This window comes from Anomaloglossus baeobatrachus, chromosome 5 (genome assembly GCF_048569485.1).
Source record: "Anomaloglossus baeobatrachus isolate aAnoBae1 chromosome 5, aAnoBae1.hap1, whole genome shotgun sequence".
In the NCBI taxonomy this organism is placed as follows: Eukaryota; Metazoa; Chordata; class Amphibia; order Anura; family Aromobatidae; genus Anomaloglossus; species Anomaloglossus baeobatrachus.
The window spans coordinates 233,583,893-233,608,807 of NC_134357.1; the positions used below are offsets into that span (position 1 = coordinate 233,583,893).

The 24,915-nt window shown below is 41.3% G+C and overlaps 1 protein-coding gene across 1 annotated transcript in view; it reads left to right on the top strand.

Moving 5' to 3' along the window:
* Positions 1 to 6,199: 6,199 nt before the first annotated feature.
* The window catches only part of CLCF1 (cardiotrophin like cytokine factor 1), a 120,491-nt gene continuing 101,775 nt past the window's right edge, over positions 6,200 to 24,915 (top strand). The window contains exons 1-2 of the mRNA XM_075347345.1: positions 6,200 to 6,267; positions 9,317 to 9,480. Of these exons, the coding sequence (XP_075203460.1) occupies positions 6,252 to 6,267; positions 9,317 to 9,480 (180 nt within the window). The 5' untranslated portion in view covers positions 6,200 to 6,251. The remainder of the gene's footprint in view (positions 6,268 to 9,316; positions 9,481 to 24,915) is intronic.

Consider the following 24,915-nt stretch of genomic DNA (forward strand, 5'->3'; position numbering starts at 1 on the left):
CATGAAAATAATGCTTTTCTTTATCTTCTCTTTTTTGCAAAATCACCTATAGAGCATTGTTATATATTCCCGGAATAGATGAGATAAGAATAGACAAAAGAAAGGAAACATATAAAAAAGCAGAAAATGAACTGTAGCAAAAGAAGAGGACAGTGAAAGAAAGAAAGAAAGAAAGAAAGAAAGAAAGAAAGAAAGAAAGAAAGAAAGAAAGAAAATAAATAAAATTGGGAAAAAAGTAAGTTAAAGAAAAAAGTATAGGAAAAATGGCATAAAAAAAAATCTGAAACAGAAAATGAAGAAAAAGTTACAAAAATTGCAAAAAGTAGTATTAAAAGAGGAGGGTTGCTAATCCCCAAGTCTTTTTCTTGTCTTTAAGGCTGCTTTACACGCAGCGACATTGCTAGCGATGTCGCTCGTGAAAGCACTTGCCCCGTCGTTTGTGCGTCACGGGCAAATCGCTGCCCATGGTGCACAATATCGCTAGGACGCGAAACACGTACTTACCTTCCTAGCGACGTCGCTGTGGGCGGCGAACAACCTCTTTTTTAAGGGGGAGGTTCACAGCGACGTCACACTGCGGCCCGCCAATAGAAGCGGAGGGGCGGAGACCAGCCGCATTAACAACGCGCCCACCTTGTTGCCCGAGGACGCAGGAACGCTGCTGTTCATTGTTCCCGGGGTGTCACACATAGCGATGTGTGCTGCCTCAGGAACGACTTACAAACTGTATCTAGCAAAAGCAATGATATTTTGAAAATGAACAACATGTCAACGATTAGGTGACTATTTTTGATCGTTAACACTCGCTCACAACGCCGGATGTGCTTTACAAATTCCATGACCCTGACGAGATATCGTTACAGATATCGTTGCGTGTAAAGCCCCCTTTAGGCTAAATTCCCACAGTGTGAAAACTCAGTACATTTTCCACTGCGTATTTGCTTGCAGAAAATCTGCTGCGATTTTCCGCACCAGGAAAGTGCAAGGGAATTTAAGAAATCTTATACACATGCTCTGAAATATAAAGATAGCGTACAATTGCATATTTGTGATCCACAGCATATCAATTCATGCTGTGAACATAGGTGCGAGTATTACCCTTTTGTCAGTGGGCAAGTAGCCTCGGGTCAAGTTCCCACGATGAAGGTTAGTTTTGGTGAGTTTTTGATATTGCAGATTTTGTGCAGCATTTAGGCACTAATTTAGTAAATTAGGTTACTTTTGTTTTCTTTCATTATGTTTTTGTGTGCATTTTTCTACGTGTTCTTATTCCATTTTTTGACGCTGTGGTTTTGTCTTTTTTTGGTATGTCATGTTTTAAATCAAGCTGCTAAGATACACCCTAGTATTTGGCTTTGACAAAACTTTATTGATACAATAATGTGTGGATTACATGCGTCTTTAGGATGTTTCCACAGGAGAAACGCTCAACTAATGCAATTGTATGGGGAAAATCTACACATAAAGCTCAGCATACTCACAAGACATTTTGACTTGTTCTGGATTTAAAAGTTAACGGCAGGTCACTTTACATTGTATAAAAGTGTACATAAGATTTTTATTAATCCCATCCACTTTCCTAGAACTGTAAAACCTCACTAGCGACTCATTGTGGGAATGTACAACAACAAGTCCAACAAGCCTACAACCTACAATAGCCCTCAGTCCAGTAGACCACTGCGCAACCAGCTCTGTCCTCACCTATTGTACCATCACCCATTCCCTGTAGACTGTGAGCCCTCGCGGGCAGGGTCCTCTCTCCTCCTATACCAGTCTGTACTGTACTGTTAATGATTGTTGTATGTATACCCTCTTTCACTTGTAAAGCGCCATGGAATAAATGGCGCTATAATAATAAATAATAATAATAATGTAACAATGCTCCTCTATTACTCGGGATATCTATGTGCTTCATGCTTGTTACTTGTTATCTGCACCTGTCTGTGTTCTCGTTAGTCTTTGATTTTGGTATTGCCCTAGCTAACCTTGGATTTTTCTTTTACTGTATTTTTATTTTAATAACATTCTTTTGTGTTAGAGTATCATGTTCTTTTACCTCACGACATATTAATATAGAATATATTGCCCGACGCACTGCTCCAGATTTACATGTATATTAGAAGGTGAGAAAGTGAAATGTGGAGTCGATGGTCTGTTTTAAGCTCCGGAATAAAATGACTGGGTCAAACCGCAGCATGGAACATTGGATTAGTTGCACTAGGCAACATTAGGCTTTTTCCCTTCTGTTAGCCTTTACTGAGAGCCATGGACATAATTTATTAAAACTAGTAGAAACTGTGATTTAATTTCTTTAGGTGACATGTTTTAGTGGCACCAGTTTATATTTATGAGACGTTTTGCTTATCATTGAAATAAGTGGAATTGGCTGTTAAAATAAGCGTTCTTCTGGGATCCATAAGAGCTGAACAGCATGAGAAGCTCTGCTGTGAGGCTTTATAGGAGACTATGGTAATTATACTGATGCTAAAACTGAATAAAAAGACTAACACATTAAAAAAACATACATTGATCTAATGCCGCTAGGTTTAACATTCTGATCAGACTGTGTGGACCCCACTGCTACATCATGGTGAGCCCTTCAGTGCGTTCCTAATTCCTAACCTGAAAATTGTAATGCCTTTTCTGTCGACCACCGCCAAAGCGATATCTCACCAGCAGGGAGAGCGCCCCAGTGACCCAGAGCACCCATGCTGCAAGGCAAATATACTTTTTTATATAGAGAATGTAACATGAGTCCAGCTATTAAAATATTTCATTGTTTTAGGATAGATCTGTTCCATTCTGATACCTAATGCCTCATTCAGATGTCAGTGATTTTTTTTTGTCCAAGAAAAGTGGCCCAAGTTTCATCAGTGATTTTTGATCAGTGTCAGTTTTTACAATCAGAGTTTGGTCCCAGTTTCATCTTTCTTTCCTGGATGAAGAAAAAAAGTTTCTCTATATTTATTTTGAAAACAAATGGCATTCGAGTGCTGTCCAAATTTTTCATGGACCCATAAGCTTGCACTGCCAATCTTGATCCGATCAAAATCGGACATGTCTCCAATATTTTGTGAGGCCGAACGTACATATGAAAGGCCCCATTCTCTATTATAGGTACAAATGCCATAAGTGAAAAATATGAGTATCGCTCGCATGCAAAAATAAGACATCGGAATGAACCCTTTGTTTCAAAAACGTGTTATCTTCAAGTTCTGACAACATGACTGTTACATCTAAATGACTGACAAAAATCCATATACTGAAAAAGATGGCTTTCAGGTCCACATAACAATAGGTCATTCTGTCCCTTTTTTCACCTTGTTAATCCTGTCCTGGTTTAAGAAAGGGTGAGTAGTACCTGAGTATACGCGCTCGCTCACACTGGCATATAATGCGGAGGTGTACAATGCAAGAAAATCTGCACTCAGACCACTGTTAGTCAATGAGGCAGGACAGATCTGCAAGTTTTTCTTCAGCTCTAATCACACTGAGTAACAAAATCAGTGGATGCTGCGATTGGCAGTGTGCCGGATCACAAGCATCCATATAAGGTGCATGTGAAACCTCGGTCTGCACTGATAACATCCAAATGCAGTCCAAAATACGCAGAGACAGATAATGGAGGGATTAATCTTTCCATCTTCTACTTACCTGTCACCGGATTCTCATATGTGATCAGAGCATAGTATAATGACACTCGGATCACACTTGCAGCAGAATTTGAGCCAGGTATCATTAGCATATAGCACCCGATTCTCTCACATCAGATGCTATACATGACAGCAGTGAGTGCCTGAAGCCCAACAAGCACTAGCTTCATTCAGACTAAGGCTATGTGCGCACTGGAAAATGGAATTTTCTCAAGAAAATTCCGCAGGCATTGAAAGATTACTGCACCCGCGGTAAAAAACTGCAGCAAACCGCACCCGAAAACCGCGGTTTGCTGCGGTTTTACCGCAGTATTGTTCGCGGTATTGCCGCGGTTTTGCCTCGTGCGGGTTGGTACATGTGCTTTATTGCATTCAATGTAAGAAAGCACATTGAAAAAAAAAAAAAATCATTTCCTTCTGAGATAGATAGTAGATAGATAGATAAATAGACAGATAGAAGAATAGATAGAAGGATAGATAGATAGAGGACAGATCGCTGCATTTCTCACGGTTGGTAGTGAGTTCACATTACAGGCCGTGGGAAATGACCGGTAATTACCTCTGCTGGCTCGCTGCGAGCCTGCATTCAGCGCTGTGTGTCAGTCGCAGCTGGATGTAAGCAGCGCAGGACCTGTGGATTACGCCGGAGCTGTGGATTACGTCGGAGCTGTGGATTACGTCGGAGCTTTGTTTCGGGAGGGGTTAATAAAAGGATGAAAGAGGCTTATTTGTGTTTTATTTACAATAAAGGATTTTTCGGTGTATGTGTTTTTTCACTTTACTTACGGGTTGATCATGTCAGCTGTCACATAGACGCTGCCATGATCAAGCCTGGACTTAGTGGCGGTGATCCGTCGCCATTAACTCCTTGTATTACCCTGACTACCACTGCATCACGGCAGCAGGAAGAGCTGGGGACACTCCGGTACTGCCGCATAATGGATGCGACAGTCCCGGGGCAGCTGCGGCTAATATTCTCGGCTGCGGGAGGTGGGAGGGAGGCGGGGGACATTAACCCTGCCCCTCTCCCTCCCCAGCCTGAGAATACCGGGCCACCGCTGTGTGGTTACCTCGGCTGTAAGGTAAAAATACAGCAAAGCACACGTGTTTTGTTTTCTATATTTCCGTTTGCTTTCTATTTGTATTCTATATGTCTGTGTCTGTGTTCTATGTCTGTGATGTCTGTGTCTGATATGTGTGTGTTTACTCTATGCTCCGCTTCTTATTCCTGTCATAATGACATCACTTCCCTGCAAAACCGCAGGCAAGCGATGTACATTACTGCAGGTAAACCGCGAAATACCGCAGGGAATAACGCAGGAAAACGCAGTGAACCGCACAGAATTTGCTGCCTGCGTTATTCCCTGCGGGATTTCACGATTACATTGCAGTCAATGGAGTGAAATCCCGCAGCGACGTGCGGAAAAGAATTGACATGCAATTGTTTTTGCTGCGGGAATCCCGCAGCAAAACATGCAGCTGTCAAATTTCGCCTAGTGCGCACAGGATTTTTTTTCCCATAGGTTTTGCTGGTAATTCACTGCAGAGATGTTATGAACATTTTCTGCAGCGAAACATGCAGCAAATCCGCAGAAAATCCGCGGCAAAATCCGGTAAGTGAGCACAGGGCCTAAGGCAGCCTGTCCGCTGCAGACTGCAGTACCTATGCAGAGCACAACAGTACAGATGATATAATTATGGGCTGCACTCAACATAAGCAGCGATCAAGATATTGTAGCGCTCAGTATGACGGAACTTGTCTGCACCATGTTCTGCATGGCACAAAGCAGAACCCAGATGGACCTAATAATTTTCAATGGAGCTCATTTGATTACTTTTACTTGACTAATTCAAATGGGTATACTTACATTACAGAAATGTAATTTTTTCTTCTAATCAGAACTGAGTTTTAAAAGAATGCATGGAAATATTAACTTAGCCTTATTTTATTTACATTATAATTTGCTTAAAATAAAATCAGCATTTTGCATGCTTGGGAAATAAGTGGTTCAAATGCTGGGCTTGTGGAAGAGACTGGGAGTGCTAATGGTCCATGTATTAGGGGCGTAATACTTGCCTTGCCCTATGTGCTGGCAACCCAGGCTATGCCTCTGGGAAAAAAGGTCCATGTTTTCATGTCTTCCCATCATGGCATTGAGTTTTTAAAAGACAAATCTATCATCAGGTTTCAACAAGTTTTTGTAAATCATGGATAAAACAAGAAAGCAAGTTCTTAGGTAGAGGTAGGCCTGTCGCACCTTCTCCCTCGCTTTCACCTCTTATCCTCCTATAAACTGATAACTATTTCTATGTCTCTCCCTCCCTTTCACCCTTTCACTTCCTCTCACTCTCTTTTTCTCTGTGGTTACTTATATGACGTCAGGGGAGAGGCTCCAATTCTCTCTCCCTCCCAAAAATTCCTGCTCCCCCTCCTTTCTCTTCCATTCGCTCTCTCCTCCTCTCCCTCCCCCTCCCACAGATCACCCAGTCTGGCTTTAAAGGAAGGTAGGAACAAGAAATGGCACTCTGTGCCCTGGCTAGAAAACAGAGAGCTGGGCTGCCAGCAACCAACAGCCAATAACTTTCCTGGGCCTCGACATGCTGCTTATCACAGGTACCCAACTTCCTGAAACTTTCTATACATCTTTCTTCCTTGCTGTGCATCTGGCTGGGCCGTCTCAATCTATACCTCCGACTTGCTCACTCATTCCTTCTTCCTCTCTTGTAGACCTGTCTTTCACACCCATCTCTTCCTCCTTCATCAATGTTCTCTCTATATAAATCACATATACTATCTGAACCTGTTGATTGTTTTATCCATTGCGTTTGGAGTATGCCCTTCTTTAGCTTACCTAACATATCATTTTTATGCTGATTCTTGTGGTCAATCAGCTATCAATTTTACTTTATACAGAGGCAACATGTCCCATGGTGTTGTACAGTTAGGGGAATCAGGACACAATACGGACAACATATAGCACAATGAGATTATATTGAGATTCTACCCATATAAGTTTACAGTCTATTTGTACTGTTGTGTATGCTATTTTTACTCTCATTTCTAAGCAGTGTTATCAAAACTAAAGTTTGGCGCTTTCTATCACCAATATTTCATTCTCGCCTTCATTGACATATTAGTGTGCATGTAGACATCATACATAGAAATAATATACATGGTGGCTTAGTAAACATACCAAGACATAATACAATGAATTAGAAAAAAAACACACTTGAGGAATCAAAGTGTCTGAAAAGGAAAAAAGAAAAGGTGTGTGTAAGAAATGGGTAACAACTTCAACTTTGTCATTTGAGGGTGAAACATGAGAAGGGCCCTAGAGACAGACACTTGTAGAAAAGTGTCAATATCAAAGACAGATTGTGACATCTCTCATAGTTCCCCACCCAGAGCATTGACAGACAACACTCTAGCATGCAGCTCGTCTGACTTGCTGGGCTCACCACCCCCCCCCCCCGTCTTATCCGGATTGTATGCTTCTCTCAGTCTACTCATGGTATACCTTAAATTAATTTTTACTGTAGTTCATTCCATCCGATAATCTCCCTGTATCGTCTGGTCACCCTTTGTTCTTTGGAACTCTTCTTCTCATCTTTGTTTAGCCTTCTACCTGAATATATCTTTTTTATGTTTATTCCTTTCTTTTATAGCTCCGATATCCTATTTCTGTAAGCTTGTTTCTTTCTTATCTGAAATGCCTCTTTTGCCTCTTGCTGAAGTCAATTCACCTTTTTAAGTTTCATCACCCTCGGTATCTTCTTTTTTCATTTATACATTTAGTATTCATTTGGATTTTATTCTAGAATCATATATTGTCACCATTATGACAAATACTGTATCTGTAATTAATTTCCCATTTTTCAACATTCGCTTAAAATATTCTCTTTCCTTTCTTGGTTTCCTTTTAATTTTTGGATACATACACAATAACATTTCATTTTTCTATCTTTAGTTGCTACTTTGAACCTTAGGTTAAATGTCTTCTTATGTCTTTCAATGTGTGAAAAATTCTGGAGATGTTCCAGAAGAGAACTTTGAGAACAAAAAAGTTAAGAGAAACAGAGAAACATACCAGCCTTGTCTAAAATGTACAATATTTGTCAGAAAATTTGGAATTTCTTAAAAATGAAGCTGCATCTAACTTTGTATCTTAAAAACATGTATTAGTCCAGCACTGTATTTGTGTATTTGTCTTGACCTCTTGTTCAACTCTTTTCTTTGAAGTCATCTAAAATGGTCTTGTTGTTCATCCAAAGGCTCCTTAATTTTTCTATAACTGAAGATAAAAGGTTTTGGGGCAATTTTGTATATTTGGTTGCGCTTATTCGAGTGTCATCCACATACTATCTTTTTATATTTTTTTATCCTTTCCTACAGACCTTCTGTTTTTTTTCTCCCTAGATATGATTATTGTCGTTTGTTGAAAGTTTTGTATATATTGTTGCTTTTTTACTTGTCCCTACTTTAGCCTGTTTCCTCTCATTTCTACAAAGCTCACATGTGCTTCCTATTACAAATAAAAACAGAGAATAAGGAACCAAAATAGTAAGATAGAGGTGTCAAAAAAATACGTAATGAGAAAACAGGTCAACAACAGGACTTATTTATTTTTAATTATTTTCAAAATTCCTTTAAATATAACGTTAGTTGTTTTCAGACTGACTTTCACGTTTAGCCACACACCCTGGTTACATAGAGTAGATATGTATGGTTGAGCTAGAGTTCAAGAGTGTATGTGATTATATTTTCATTAGGCGAAAATACCTCTCGGTTCAATAAAATAACTTATATATAACTTTTATATAAATCTACAATGAAATACTCAGAGTTGGACTTATGAGTACAAATAATAACAGTATGGTCAGATATTTATGACTGAAAATGCAATATAATACGGACGTTATTTTCCCCAAAAAAATAGTTCATCACTAGCTGACGGTTTTCTTATCAGTCCATTCTTTTACAAGGGGATAAAACACGATAAAAGAAAAGAATTTCCACAACTTTTCAATACAAGACATTTTATTTATTAGTATCAATTGCTCGTGTGTTTTTAGGGGTTAATAAATGAGTAACCTACATGACCTTTCAGCATCAATTCTGTTTTCACGGAACTGAATTGATAATTACCAAATAATAGGCCCCATACTTGGCAGTCATGAATATTTCTATTCCAATGTGACTTTCCGTCCCTGGAAATAAGAATTGTAAAAAAAAATAATGGCAGATACATGTTTTAAAAATTAATCATGCGTCTTGCTAAGAAACGGAAATTAAAATTCATGCTGCAGGAAATACTACCTAAAACAATTTTGCTATTTGTCGAGTATAATAGTCACCGTCAAAGAGGTTGAGCTTTTGAGAAATGCTAATTTTCACAATAATAATCTCAGGTATTAATTTTGAATGTGCTTCGTACTTAGACTAATATAATTTCCATATATGTTAATATGTAGTCTAGTATATATTACATTTCATACTGGACATTTACTAGCCATTTAAATAGTGATATTAATTTTCTTTTTTTTTCTTTCTTTATGTTTTTTTTCCCTTTACTGTCATTCCTGTGTGTTTTCTTCATTTTTTCTGTTACCTGCACTTGCCACTCCTATAACTAATTCTTTTTTGTAACCATCTGTATCTTTAGAGGGCTCCCAAAGAGTCCTATGTGCTATACTCGTGTCCCTCTTGCATGCTGTTTCAATTGATTGTCTAAACATAACAGATCCTCTTGCACGAACGTCAATTCAAAAAAGCTACGACCTTACAAAATATCTGGAACATCAACTACGTTCTCTAGCTGGGCCATATGTGAGTACCATATTCTTTTACCAGTTTGTTCTCAGTTATTTTCCACCTAGTGGTATATGAAGTCTTGTTCATAGAGAGTTGTCTTCTAACCTGACTTTATTTTTAAACTCCTTTGATAGTTGATGGTGAAAGGAAAATGAAATATTATCTCAATATGGAAGGACCTGATCTACGTCCTCGTATTGAAAGCTATTTTCAAAGTGCAAAGTTGTCATTGTTGATTTTTTTACTGTGTATAAATATAGCTGGACAAAAACTAATGGATAAAATTCCAATAAAAATAATTCAAAATATAAATACTATTTAGAAATTATAAACATAATTATACCTTTTAAAAACTAAAAAGGTTGTATGTTTAAAGCATTACGTGTTAAAGAGGTTCTTGGCTGAAAGCAAGTTGACTAGGGAAGAAGTATTGTTGAAACCTCTGTAACCTTTATTCTATGGTGTGAAGACAACCACACAACCTCCTACGCAGACTATGATGGGTATGCCCTACCCACTTAGTGGAGAACAGACCTTTACAGTAGGGTGTTATGTCGTTGTATCACTTTACCAGATAGCATTATGGCTTTGTCTATGCTACAGAATAGGGTATGGAGTGCGCACAAACTCAGCATGGTCTTCAACTTTAAAGAGGCTTCCCACAACACAAAATAGCTCCTCTATACAAAACAAAATAAAAAATCCCTGCGGTGTGGGTGCTGTCTCCCACCAGTCATGTGACATTTATGCCATGTAATTGCTGCAGCCAGTCATCAAGCGCTGATTGACTGCAGCCTTTCAATATTTTGTCAGAGCAGAAGACCCAGGGCCAACATAGCAGTAACGTTGCCAGCCCAAGAGATGAGTTACAATGTTTTTTATGCTTTGTCCTGTACTGCAGAGTTATTAAAAAGCCAGTTCTGGGCATCCCCTTTAACAAGTTTGTTTAAAAGCGTAGATTTGTTTATAACAACTGTTTTTACTCATTAAACCTTGACAGCTCAATCTGGCAGCATTGCCAATGCTGTCACTTTGATGGGAAAACCCTTCCTGGATTTAGCAATCATGCCTGCAGCCCCACAGGATTTATTTTGTAGCCTAAAGCACAGGTGGAGCTATACTACCCACTTATCGTAGCCATGAAAAACATTGGAAGCAAACTTCAATATTTAATGTATTAAATATTACACTATTAATTATTTGTCTTGGTTCTTGGCACTTACCCTGTATCCAACACATATGAACCAGTAGATATTTCCAATGTCATATGCAATAAATAAAAAATAAATGTCATATATTGCATAGTCGTTTCCCCTTGGCTCTCACAATCCATGGCAAAGGGTTGGTCAGAAACCTTATTCTGAAAAGAGAGGGAGGAACAGGCTACATTTCATGTGCCCTAAACAGAGGCTTTCAAACTTTGGACCTTGTCGTGGCGCAAGGACAAGGCCTCATCTTTACTGCTTGCTCTTCAGTCTTCATTCTGACCTTATGTAACCTATCCATACCTATAACCAGGTGGAGTGACTAAACCTATCCATACCTATAACCAGGTGGAGTGACCATGGAAATTTGGGTAACTTACATTGTTGTATTTCTAGTCTCTCCTCCAATTCTATGTATCAACTATAACAGTCTTAAACCCACTTATTCTCTACAATAAACTGTACAACATTTCCCAAATTTTGAGCATCTAAGCTCCTTTTTTGTACTGCACTGTGGGAAGAGTTGTTGTGACTAGTGAGCAGACCGGAGCACTGTGGGTGTATCTAAATTCTTAGTATTTGTACAAAACAATGCATTTCTTGTATCAAGTAACTCTAGTTATTAGCGTTCAATCACATTTCAACTTCCAATCACCCAGGAGTGTTCTCAGCCATTTTAGTAATGTGTCCATCTCAAACCGGATCTTTTGATAAATCGCACACCAGTTAATTATGTAGGATGAGCTCATGAAGGTGGGCTCAATCTCAGTGCAGACTTTAAGGTTTTACAACAGTTCCTTTGCGCAATGTCATGTAATATTAATATCCCTCCATAGACTTTTTCATGTGCGCTAATCCGCACTGTGACTCATAATAACATTTTATACGATTACATAATTACCGCTGTGTATAAGCTGCAGATTCGCATCCACTTGGTGTTACACTGCCTTGTGTGTTACAGAATGATTGTCAAGAATGTATGGGGAATATTGTGGAAACAGCACTCCCAAATTATGCACAAAATGGTCTTGGCTCTTGAAATTGAAAGAAATGCAATTCTAGAAGCAAACATATATATTTCTTTGTTGAAAAAAAATATTTGCCTGATAAGATATATTACAGTTTCCTTTTTTCACATGTATTATTGATTTATTGTAAAAAAGGGAAAATGCTCGTTACTCCTTAGACCTAACTAGCCAATATTTCACGTCAGATAGACTCAAGTTTTTAGATCTAGAAATGTCTTGTGATCCCATTAAAATACTGCAATATTGATATTTAAAGAGAATCTGTTAGCAGGTTCTGAGAGCACCATAATGTGGGAGGAGAGACCCTGATTACAGGGATATGTCATTTACTAGGCATGTTTTGCTGTTTTAATACAATCAGTGTTTTATCAGCAGAAGATAATCATTACAGGACAGCTGCCTACTAGTCCTACTCTGCCCCAGCACTAATTTGCAGCTTTCTGTCCATATACAGTGTACACAGAAATTTGCCAATCAGTGGTGTGGGCGGGGTTACAAAAGGCTCAACATTCAGAGCTCTGCTAGATTTGCAGCAGAGAAACACAACGGTTACTTACCGGTAGCCGGTTTTTCCAGAACCCATGACAGCACCACGTGAGAGAGGGATCCGCCCAGCAAGGACAGGAAACCATTCTGAATAAAAGGGCGGTACTTCTCCCCTTCGTCAGTTGATTACCGAGAATGAGAGGACCTCCAACAATTGTTAGAACTTACTCCACCACCACTAAACACACACAAGCACACCGAAAAAGTGCACACCAAGGATGAAAAAGGGAGGGAATATAAGGGTGCTGTCATGGGTTCTGGAAAAACCGGCTACCGGTAAGTAACCGTTGTGTTTTCCCCTCACCCATGACAGCACCACGTGAGAGATTTCCAGAGAAACCCATTTAGGGAGGGACCACCGCCTCAAGCACCCTTCTACCAAACGAAAGAGCAGCCGAGGAGGATAGGTCCAACCGATAGTGTCGGAAAAAAGTAGATTGTGAGGACCAGGTAGCGGCCCTACAAATTTGTTCAATAGATACCTGTGCACGCTCAGCCCAGGAGGTAGACACCGCTCTGGTGGAATGGGCCCGGATGTTCTCCGGAACAGGCGCTCCACTGGAGGAGTAGGCCAAACTAATGGCCTCCCTAATCCACCTAGCGATAGTACTCTTGGACACCCCCTGACCCTTGGTACTACCCTGAAAGGAGATAAATAATGACTGTGTCTTCCTCACTGCCTGTGTGACCGAAAGATAGTGTAGGAGGGCCCTTCGTACATCTAGCGTGTGAAATCTACGTTCCCCCTCATTAGTGGGACGGCTGCAGAATGAGGGCAGGACTATTTCTTGCGTTCTATGAAAATGAGAGGCAACCTTCGGGAGATACGCTGCGCCGGTTTTCAGAACAGGGGTCTCCCATCAAGGACAGGAAACCAACTGACGAAGGGGAGAAGTACCGCCCTTTTATTCAGAATGGTTTCCTGTCCTTGCTGGGCGGATCCCTCTCTCACGTGGTGCTGTCATGGGTGAGGGGAAAAATGGTGATTCTATCATAGCTGCGTTGAGAAAACAAAGTGATACATCGCTGTAATGACGCTCTCTGTCCCTACCTCATGCTGCTATCAGATTACATTGCTAGATCCTACTTAAAGATTCCTATAGTGCACTGTACTTGGTATTTTGCCATGGCTGATTTAAAGGAGTGGAAAACTAAACATGCATAAGACCTCTTATATCCGGGGATCCCTGCTGGGAGGGCATTATACGGTAGTGCTATTTGGATACTGTTTGATGGTATTGCTTAGGCATACTATTTTGAAACTAACATAAAATCTACCTTAACATTATTAGCTGCATGGTGGGCTTATTTACTGTTTGCTTTGGGTCTTATTTTCTACAAACTGGACTTGTATACCGTTATATATGATTTCGTCATCTTAATGACTCCAGCAGTGACTGAAACATCTGCTTATATATTTTTCTTTTTCAAGCAGATACAAGAATTTGTAAATTACCTTTTATGCCATGGCCAATCCTAGAGAGCATCTGTGAGCACTCTAGACCATCATCTGCCATTCTGAACACATTTTCAGCTTGATCCAAGAGTTGTCCAGTGCTGACTGATAAACTAAGGTTGCAGTAGTAGTAGTGATAGTAGTAGTAATAGTATTAGTTAACTGTAAAGGGGTTTTCTGGGCTTCTACTAAATTTCTGCAGTCACTTTATGATTGCCAATTTCTGATTCCTGAAAGTGTGCAGCATGCACATTATCAGAATTCCACTATGTTGCTGCTTTCATCATGTGACTGTAAATATGCAATTTGCATAGTTTTTATCATGTGTCAACAAACATATTTTCCTGTTTCTCTCAATGCAATGTTCTTTTCAGAAAAGCAGATGAGAATTAATCGGAACATGACCATAAATATGTAAATTGCATACTTACAGTTATATGACAACAACCATTTGAGCAGGCATTAAGAGTGAAATCCTGACAGTGTGCATATTGCACATTGTCAGGATTCAGCAATCTGCAGTGACATAGAGTAACTGCAGAAATTGAACTAAATCCCAGAAAGCCCATATAAGTGAAGAAATAACATTATTCCCTTAGGCTTTTTTCCTGCTGGGTTTAATGATACACTTTTAATTAAAAATATGCTAAATGTTCTCCTCTGTTCACAATAAACATATAAATATGCAGCCTTCGGAACAAATTTAACAAAAACTGAAAGAAGTTTACTGGAGACTATAAATTGAGATATGTCTTGCACAAGTAAGCTTTTATTTTATAAAAGGGATTTCTAAGGGCCTATGATGGGATTTGTGATATGGATCCAATTAATGCTGCTCATTAGCATTTATCTAGACCTTTAAGACTACTAGGAAGAAGTGACTTATGGTAAAAAGCTAATATTCGGACCTGTACATGGATTGCAGCCTATTTACAGTCTTTGGGAAAAAAAAGTAGTGGATCAATTTAACAGATTTGTAGCTTGGGCGGTAATGCACTACAAAAATAAATGAGGAAAAAAATAGTTTTAATCCTGATAGGCTGGATATAGTTAAATCTTTTTAAACACTTCCAGGGATTATAGATGGAAAAGCTATTTGGAGAATTAGACAGATATACGTAAAAGGGTTTTATTGGAAAATACCAGGAAATGTGCGAGTCGGTTATATAAAGGGATGGGTGGAGCTAGAGGCACATAAACCCTGCTGCATACATGTCCTTAGTGGTGTGTACACATAAACACAGGTGCAGATCAGTATACATTGCTTTATAAGACCCTCTCGTCTCCACGCTTTTCACTCTCTCCAGTTCTCAAGATGTTTGGCTCGGTGCGGTCTAAAATGAGACCGCTTCCGTTACACTGAGCCAAAAGAGGGTGCGAAAAAGAGAGACAGATGTACATAGCAAAGTCAGCGTAGAAAAGAAACATTCTTAGGTAAAGTAATAGTGTCAGGAAAAATCCAAAAGTGGTTGAAGTTTTGAGGACTTGACTGAAGTAAGAGACAATTGTGTTTTGGCTTTCAGAAAGCCTGATTATAATATGAGAAATGGCAGCGGTCTCGCTTTCTACACACTGTATAAACTTTGTGTGATTAAAGGCAGCGCTCCCTGTCTGTCTCTCTTCATGGCCCTCTCTAACTTGGCTCTCTCTCTTTCCATTCTCCCCCTGCTGCAGCTTCCCCCACCGCCTGCTTCTTCTATTCTTTACTTTGTTGTCTTCTTCTTGTCTTTTCTCACGTTTTCCTTTTACTTCTCTTTTTTCTTTCCCGTGCACAGTTCTGTCACCGTGCGCCGTCCTTTCCTGTCATGTAATTATATCTGTACTGCCTTGGGCTTTGGTACAAATTACAGTAACATCCTGCTTTATGGGATCTGAACCTCTTTGCCGGGGGTAGGGCCTGGAGGAACCAAATAAATCTAGATTAACATGTAAAAGAAATATATATGTAGTTTTTTTCACAATCTGCTACATTTTGCAACTTTTTTGGAAGATAATACTTTGGGATTTTTCTTGCTATTTTTCATGCAGCATCTCACTACAATAAAGTCAATGTAGAAAAAATATCATATGGAAAAAAAATATCTGTGAAAAAAAATTCAAAAACGCACAAAAAAATAAATTCTGTTAATGAGGCAAATAAGTACCAAATCCACCTGTTTCAGGTAGATATTATATTATTAGGTAGATATTGAGTATCTCTACCATTGGTAGTGTCAATAATAAATCTAAATTTGATTTTGGAACACACCAGCGTTCCTAATAATTGTGCATTACAATTCTTTGTTATAAACTCTGGATTAAAAGGAATTTCTCCTCCTGAGGATCATAAATATAATTCATAATTATTAGGCTATAAGTGTTAAAGGGAATCCGTCAGGTCCCCTATGCCCTCCAACCCAGCAGCATTCATAGCTGTATGACTAAATTCCCTGCCTAGCTAGCCCTGTATAATGTTATTTACTTAACTCAATGTTTAAAAAAACTCTTTGAAAACTCCACTATTCCTATGCTATTTAGGGCCTTGACTAGTTGATGGGATGTTAGTTTACCAGACCAGTTTGCCCACTTTCCATGTAATCACTCCCCTGTGAGCATGATTTCGATGAGCCAGCATCATTGCCAGCTACTGGAAATCTCACGCATGCGCGCGGTTCATTTCAGCAGCATAATTGCGCCTCTGAAGCCAAGTGTTTGCGTCCCAGCTTCAGAGAGGTGCATTATGCATAATCAGAAGTGCAGAAGCTGTTCTTCCAATCATACAGTGTGCCTCTCTGAAGCATACCCCACACTTCAGAAGCACAGTGATACTGCCAAAATGAGCAGAGCAAATGCGCAAGATTTCCAGGAGCTGGCAATGCAACAGCTTGTGGAAATCAAGTTATCATGCCCACAGGGGCGTGATAACATGAAAAGAGGACTGGTTAGTCTGAGGAACAAATGCCTCATTAACTAGTCAACGCCCTAATTAATTAGGGAAAAGCAGGGCTTATAAATCCTTTTTTTAAATACTGAGTTAAGAGAATAACATCATACAGGGCTGGTTAGGCAGGGAATTTAGTCATACAGCTATGAAGGTGACTCGCCCACCCCAGGGCTATGGGACACCCGGTGCCGGGCCGGACTAGTCCGGGGGATAGTCAGTGGTGGCGGGGCCCGACTCCGTGATCCTGACGGGAGTCAATTAATATGGCTTCAGTGGGGGTGATTAAAGTTTATAATATTCGTGACGCCACCTGTGGTTTGCGGCTATTAAGCCGCCGCTGCTGTATGGGGCCTCCGGGGCTGGTGGAATTGCAGCTTGGATGGTCCTGCTCCCCACAGGTGGAGCGATACCCCGGGGCACAGTTGGTGCTTGTAAGTGTCTATGCAGTGATGGAAGTCTATGCAGGCGAAATAACTGAGGCAACTCCAGAGGGTGCAATTTCAAGGTGTTTACTCACAGTTCCTGGTTGGTGCACACTGCTGCCTCTGGACTGCTGAGACCCACTGTCAGGGACCTCCGCCGATCCTGGGTAGATCTGGGGGCAAAAGCCGGTGCACCCCTCTAACGTGTCTCTTTTCTCGGTCGTCTTCTAAGCCTCGCCTTTTATGGATGGACCTGGCTTGGCCTCCACTACAGCCTCCAGGCCGGGGGCTCTCCTAGTGGGTGTTCTACCCCCTTTCCAGAGGTTCTGCTGTGGGCTGTGGCCCTGGGGGCTTGCAGCCACCCGGGACCTCGGTTTTTACCTTTGGAATTGACTTCTCTTCCTCCAGTTTCTAGGGACCGTCCCCTGTGTGCAGCTTGATCCCTCCACCGAATGACTTTGTGGAACAGGCCACCAGCTTGGAAGCTTTTTCAGTGGCCCTGGAATCCCTTCTGTTGTTCTGCTGTGGTGTCACCTGGGTCTTCACCAGGAACTCAGCTCTCTTCAGACTTTTCTTGAGGTAACTACCTCCTTCTCCTTCTCATCACAGTCTTCACTCTCTCACTCCCTGAGGTAAACTGAAACTCTCTGACTTGACTTTCCTGTAACTACTCTTCTCTCGGCTGGCTCCTCCCACCCACCCAGTTGCTAAGCTCTACCCTATGGAAGCAGGGATGGGTCTTGCTGCCGCTATCCCTGGTCCCTGTGTGTACCTAACAATGGGTGTAGTGCAGATTTGCCTGTGGACCGGCGTTCACTCCTTTACTTACCCAGGATGGGACATCACACCTCTGGCTGGGGTGCAATGTTCCTGTGGCGACGGAAGCCTCAGGGGCGCCACAAATGCTGCTGGATTGGAGGGCAGAGGGGACCTGACCGGTTCCCTTTAAAAGCTTTTAAAAATGATCTTAGACACTTCTTGAAAAGCAACAAACTAACAGCATGTGCTATGGAACACATGTTGGCAAGTGCCTGTTGCCATTAACAAATATAACCTAGTATAAAAACAAAATGAGCAAATAACCAGCAGTAAGTAAATAATGTAATAGTAATAGTACATGTAAATAACATAGGGTACTTTGTTGACATCATTTTCACCAAGAGAGCATAAAAGCCATGTGAAGATGGTGCCTAACTCTTGTAGTTCACCTCACTATGTATCTACAGACCTCAAAATAGACAGGGGCAGAGCAAGACCCAGACCTCACTATTTTCCACCTGTCCATTGAAAGCTTTATAGATGAGAGGCACAGCCCAAAAAGAAGGAGCCACGCCTTCGTATGTCCAAAGTACAAAAAGGCTAAAACAAAACCCAAAGAAAAGAGCCGCTACACGTGTCATGAGTGTCTCTCTTAGTTGAGAGGTATGTGACAGTCCTGGGATCTGAGCTTCACTCATTTTTGGGTGTCTCAGCATATTAAATGTATTTCCTGCTAGCAGCTACTAGCTAATCACCTTATGTGCAGCCAGTGTGTTACCACTCCCATCTCCTTTAAGTAGCTACTCCATCTTTCAGCTTCCGTAGGAAACAGAATCTTCTGTTCCTGACCACCTAGGTGACTGCACATCTCTCGGAGCTCCTGGATTTCTGCTGCTTTTTCAGTTGTGGGAGTCATGCTGTTGCAGCTATCAAGTTTATGTTGTGTCATATTCCTGTCTGTCTACCTGTCCCTGCCTGTTTATTAGTACAGTGGTGGGGCTAGTGTCTCTCACCTGCCATTTCACTAGTAAGGGTGTTTATAGGGCTAGTGAGGGATTAAGTATTTGGATCGCTAATGGGTTGAAACACCCTATATAGGGACAGTAGGGAGCCTAGTAGACAGCTTGAGGTGAGTCCAGAAGGTGAACCCTCTCCCTAGCTGTAGGGCCCAACATTGTAAAAGTGCACCCTTATCCCCCTTGTTTGTTGTGTGTTGTCGTGTAGTGTACCAGACTTCCATGGGTCTGAGCACAGCTGTCACACAGTGTATTCGGACACTGCCAACTCAAACCATGACAAAATGTTGGTATAAGTACAATGTGTTGGTGTAGATTCACACTGCAGCCATTTTGGAAATTACTTTAAAGTAAAAATTTTAAAATTCAGTTAAAAACATCGTCCATCCATTCAAAAGCCAAGATGTGGACATCAAGGCAAAATATCAGAGTCAACATGTCGGCTCATCACAAGGTGTATAAGCTCTGACACGACAATCACTGCAATGTAAGTGGGTCATATGCTTAGTAATATTGAGATCACAAATGTCCATGCAACCACCGTGCACCGCATGTTATATAAGTCTGGAATGGTGGCCGTAAAGAGATGAAGAAGCTACGATTTCAATATTATTATGAGTTGTTGGCTCCAGTTTGCAAAAAAGTACAAAAAGTGAACATTAGAAGATTGTAAGTGGGTGATTTGGAAAAAAGAGACAACAGTCAAAAGGCTAGGCTCCAATGGGTGTAACTGGGTCTGGAAGAAGCAAGGGAAAAACTGCCTAACAGATCGAGAAATCGATGGAGTTGTTTCACAGCCAAAAGTGTTGGATACTTGACCAGGATCGATGGTGGACTCAATACTGACCTATTTTCGAGCATCCTACAAGATGAGTTACTTTGTATACTCAAGTACTATGGATATGAAAAGGACGACATAATTTTCTAGCAAGACAATGACCCAAATTATACATCGAGATTAGTTCAAAGACAATGAAGTTTTCAAATGTCCACTACAGTCCCCAGACCTCAGCCCAATTGAACATTTGTGGGTAGAGTTGAAGAAAAAGCTGTATAAATACCCAAGTGAGTCGACCAGTATACACCAACACTGGGAATGAGTATAAGAGATCTCTGATCATATTTTGGTTGAGACATGCTTTAATCAGATTGAGCGCATGCCCAGAGGATTCAGGCAGTGTTGAAAGCAAAAGATGGATTTATAAAATATTACCACAATAATAAAAATTAAAATTTAGATTTTTAGCAGCAAAACAGTATCAATGCAGTGACATGACAAGAATCTGCATAACTCATCATATGCTAAATATTTGCAAAGTCAAATATATGTATGAGATAGCCAAGATAATTTCCTATAAAATGATGTTAGTCCCACGTTTGAGGCTCTAGTAGATACAGTTAGGTCCAGAAATATTTGGACAGTGACACAATTTTCGCGAGTTGGGCTCTGCATGCCACCACATTGGATTTGAAATGAAACCTCTACAACAGAATTCAAGTGCAGATTGTAACGTTTAATTTGAAGGTTTGAACAAAAATATCTGATAGAAATTGTAGGAATTGTACACATTTCTTTACAAACACTCCACATTTTAGGAGGTCAAAAGTAATTGGACAAATAAACCAAACCCAAACAAAATATTTTTATTTTCAATATTTTGTTGCGAATCCTTTGGAGGCAATCACTGCCTTAAGTCTGGAACCCATGGACATCACCAAACGCTGGGTTTCCTCCTTCTTAATGCTTTGCCAGGCCTTTACAGCCGCAGCCTTCAGGTCTTGCTTGTTTGTGGGTCTTTCCGTCTTAAGTCTGGATTTGAGCAAGTGAAATGCATGCTCAATTGGGTTAAGATCTGGTGATTGACTTGGCCATTGCAGAATGTTCCACTTTTTTGCACTCATGAACTCCTGGGTAGCTTTGGCTGTATGCTTGGGGTCATTGTCCATCTGTACTATGAAGCGCCGTCCGATCAACTTTGTCGCATTTGGCTGAATCTGGGCTGAAAGTATATCCCGGTACACTTCAGAATTCATCCGGCTACTCTTGTCTGCTGTTATGTCATCAATAAACACAAGTGACCCAGTGCCATTGAAAGCCATGCATGCCCATGCCATCACGTTGCCTCCACCATGTTTTACAGAGGATGTGGTGTGCCTTGGATCATGTGCCGTTCCCTTTCTTCTCCAAACTTTTTTCTTCCCATCATTCTGGTACAGGTTGATCTTTGTCTCATCTGTCCATAGAATACTTTTCCAGAACTGAGCTGGCTTCATGAGGTCTGGTCACAGCAACAGCTTCCAAATGCAAAACCACACACCTGTAATCAACCCCAGACCTTTTAACTACTTCATTGATTACAGGTTAACGAGGGAGATGCCTTCAGAGTTAATTGCAGCCCTTAGAGTCCCTTGTCCAATTACTTTTGGTCCCTTGAAAAAGAGGAGGCTATGCATTACAGAGCTATGATTCCTAAACCATTTCTCCGATTTGGATGTGAAAACTCTTATATTGCAGCCGGGAGTGTGCACTTTCAGCCCATATTATATATATAATTGTATTTCTGAACATGTTTTTGTAAACAGCTAAAATAACAAAACTTGTGTCACTGTCCAAATATTTCTGGCCCTGACTGTATGGAGCCTGAAAGTCAAAAGTTCAATACTTTGTTACCCTTTTGCTCCTCAATGTATATTATAGATTGAACTCATCAACTTTTTTTTTTTTAAAGTCCGGTTTGGGACTGGACTTGATCTGAACTTGAGCCTGGACCCTAAACAGCATATAAGTCTATAGGGGCCCAAACTTTAGTGCTGTAAAATGGCTATTAAATGGTGTTAGTAAGGGCTAGGGGGCTGCAAAAGGAAGCAAAATGGGGATAAAAGTAGGACAATTATACTTACCGAGTTTCTGCATGGCTGTCACACTGCTTCCGGGTCCACTCATTATATCATCCTATTCAATACTTTTCCTGCCAAACCTCTGTGACAGCATATGTGATTGGTTGCAGTCAAACTGCGCCCGCAAACTCTGTGGTGGCATCTGTGATTGGTTGTCCTCACACTAGCTATCTGGGTCCCTAAAGTGGAGTGTAAAAATAAATTGGAAAAAATTACATGCGATCCCCAGTATTTTGATAACCAGTGCAGATAAAACAGATAGCTAAAGGCTGCAGCCCCAAGCCGTGTGCTTTATCTTGGGTGTGTATTAAAATACAAGGGACCTCTAGTGTTTGTTTTTTTAAATTATTTAAATAAATAATTTTTAAAAAAATGCATGGGGTTCCCTCCAATTTTAATACCCAGCACAGATAAAGCAGAAAGCTAGGGGCTATTATCAGGGTGGGGAAGCTCATGGTTATTGAGCTCTCTCCAGCCTAAAAATAGCAGCCCACATCTGCTCCAGAATTGGCGCCTCCATTAGATGCGCTAATCTTGTTTTTTTACAGGGCTCATCCGGATTGCCCAGCAGCAATGGCAGTCTGGGTAATATAAGGAATTAATGACAGCTGTAATTTGTCAAAAAAAATCAGAGCTGCCACAAAGCCCTGGATTAGTAATAGATAAGGGTCTATTAGACCCCAATTACTAATAGTCTAAGGCAAAATAAACAAAAAAAACCTGAAAAATATTTTCTTTAAAAAAAAAAAAAAATCCTCTTTTTCCAATTTATTAACCCCCAAAACACCCCTGAGGTCCAATGTAATCCACACCACAAAGTCCCATGACAATCCCGGCTCTGCTACATCCTGAAGTCGCAGTATGCGGTTACATTAGAAAATGTGACAGATCACAGTGGCCTGCGGGGCTATAGTGAGAGAGGTGACATCCATGAGTGCACCTGAGGTCATAGCTGTTGGTTCCAATGGACCTCAGATGAACTCACCTGAGGTGAACTCATTGAACTCAGTGAACTCTCCTGAGGTGAACTCATTGAACTCAGTGAACTCACCTCAGGTGAACTCATTGATCATTAATTATAACAGACATGTTAAATATGGAGTAGCATGCATATTGATATATATTTTTTGGTCCGGTGTTACTACTTTATTATATTACTACATAGGAGGGTCAGCTAGGTGTCCTTGCATATTAGTTTTTGTTGGTGTTGACACTCAGCATTGCTGCTTTGCTCAATTTTGTGATTGTGAAATAGGTGTCTTTATCTGGCGTCTATATGTTTCAATGCAATTTGGAGCTTATAGGGAACCTGAAAGGTCCCCTATGCCCTCCAACCCACCAGCATATGTATATGTGACACCCTGGACTAGCCAGGTTGTCAGGGGTAGTCCCTTACACAAACACCTTTCCCTAAAAAGGTACCAGCATCCAACTTTAAAACCCTGAGTCACCCCTCTCAGGACTTGACGTTCACACCCGGGGCGGAGCCAGGTGGTTGGCCATGCCCTCCGAGGAGTTCGGAGAGCCTGAGGCGGGAAAAACAGAGAGTTTAGTGACAGGAGTGAAGGAGAGCGGAGTAAAGTGTGTTAGGGGTCTGGGTCGGAGCCCGGATTCCCTTTTGGCCAGGAGGCAGACGGTGGCGGCCGCCTGCAGGAGCTGGGACTACAGCCAGTGGAACCGTAAGGACCGGGGACGGGTGGTGGCCCGCCGGTACCGAACCTGGGAACCGATTGGAAACCAGAGCACCAGGAGGAGTACTCAGACCCAGTATGAGGCCCAGAAGCCAGTGGACCGAGTCGAATTCACTGATTGGGGTCTGGACTTAAGGTCCTTTCCCACCCAAGAACCGACTGAAGGCAACAGCCCAACCATAGGGATAGAAAGCTACCACCCAGGCATAGACATCCCACGGGCCAGCGTCTGCCAGCCCCGCAAACAGCCACTACACCTGCAGGGTCTGACTAGCGTGTCTGCGTGCCCCCTCTCCGCTTCAGACTCGGCTTCTGCGTCCTCCTCTACTGCTCCTCTCACTCACTCTGCCACTGCATCACTAGTTTACAGCTGAGATGTGGAGATGTGGAGGCTACGCCCCCTCCTGGGTCTGCCCAGGGGTCCCCTCTATGATGTGTGTGAGACCTGGTCACTATGTGTCTGTGCGTACACACCCTACTCATCCTTTGGGATTACCTGTTTGTACTCACCCAGCATGGGTGCAATACTCAGTAGTGCCTGACCAGGTCAAGGGCGCCACACTATTATCATCACCAGCTCTCTGCAAATCTCATACATGTGTGCAACTTTCCTGCCTGCATATCATTGCGCCTCTGAAGCCTGGTGTACGCTTCTCCGCCTCAGAGGTGCACTGTGCATGTCCAGCAGTAAAAAAGATCTGTTCCGGTGACTAATCTTTGGCTTCTCCGTGGACGTCAGCTGTCTTCTTTGCTTTATGGACATGAGCAGTTCGCCTCTGGAGCCGTGAAGCATACATGCGGCTACAGGTGCACAATGAAATGCAAATGACACCAGCTCTTGCAAATCATGTTATCACGTCCACAGGGGCGTGATAACATGAAGAATGGGATGACTAGTGTAGGAAAAACACCCCGTCAAAAGGAAATTGGCATATTAAAAGGTTTTTTTGAAAAAAAAAAACAAAACTTACCAAAGGCACTTTTAAGCAGGGTAGGTAAAAAGGAATATACAAATGCTGGTGCGCTTGGGGCATGGGGGACCTGTCAAATTCCCGTTAAAGATAAGTTGAGAGAGAGTCCCACATTGGCATGAAAGAGTATAAAGCAGGCACCTTTTTTTGCAAGAAATAATGGTGGCTCGTTATCCTCCAATGAAATGGATGGGCAGTGACTGCACCATCAGCAATTTGACCAGTTGGGAGATGACCTCGTGCATAAGTAAATGACTTAAAGTGTTTGCCTGTTCCTGTGACACATAATTAGGGATGAAAATCTGGCAGTGTGATGGAGGAGTAGTTAGAAACAGTGGTTGTGGATGAAACTGACAATGGCCAGGTACTATTTGGGGTGCGCCCTGACTTCCATAAAGTTGAATGTAAGGAGAAGGGGAAGGAGGACAACTTGAGTCCTGCTCATTTTGCTAGCCAGCTTGTTTTTCCGAAATAATTAGGTAGTTGAATGCTATGCTTGAAAAAGACAAACTGATGTCGAAACGTTGCATGTTTA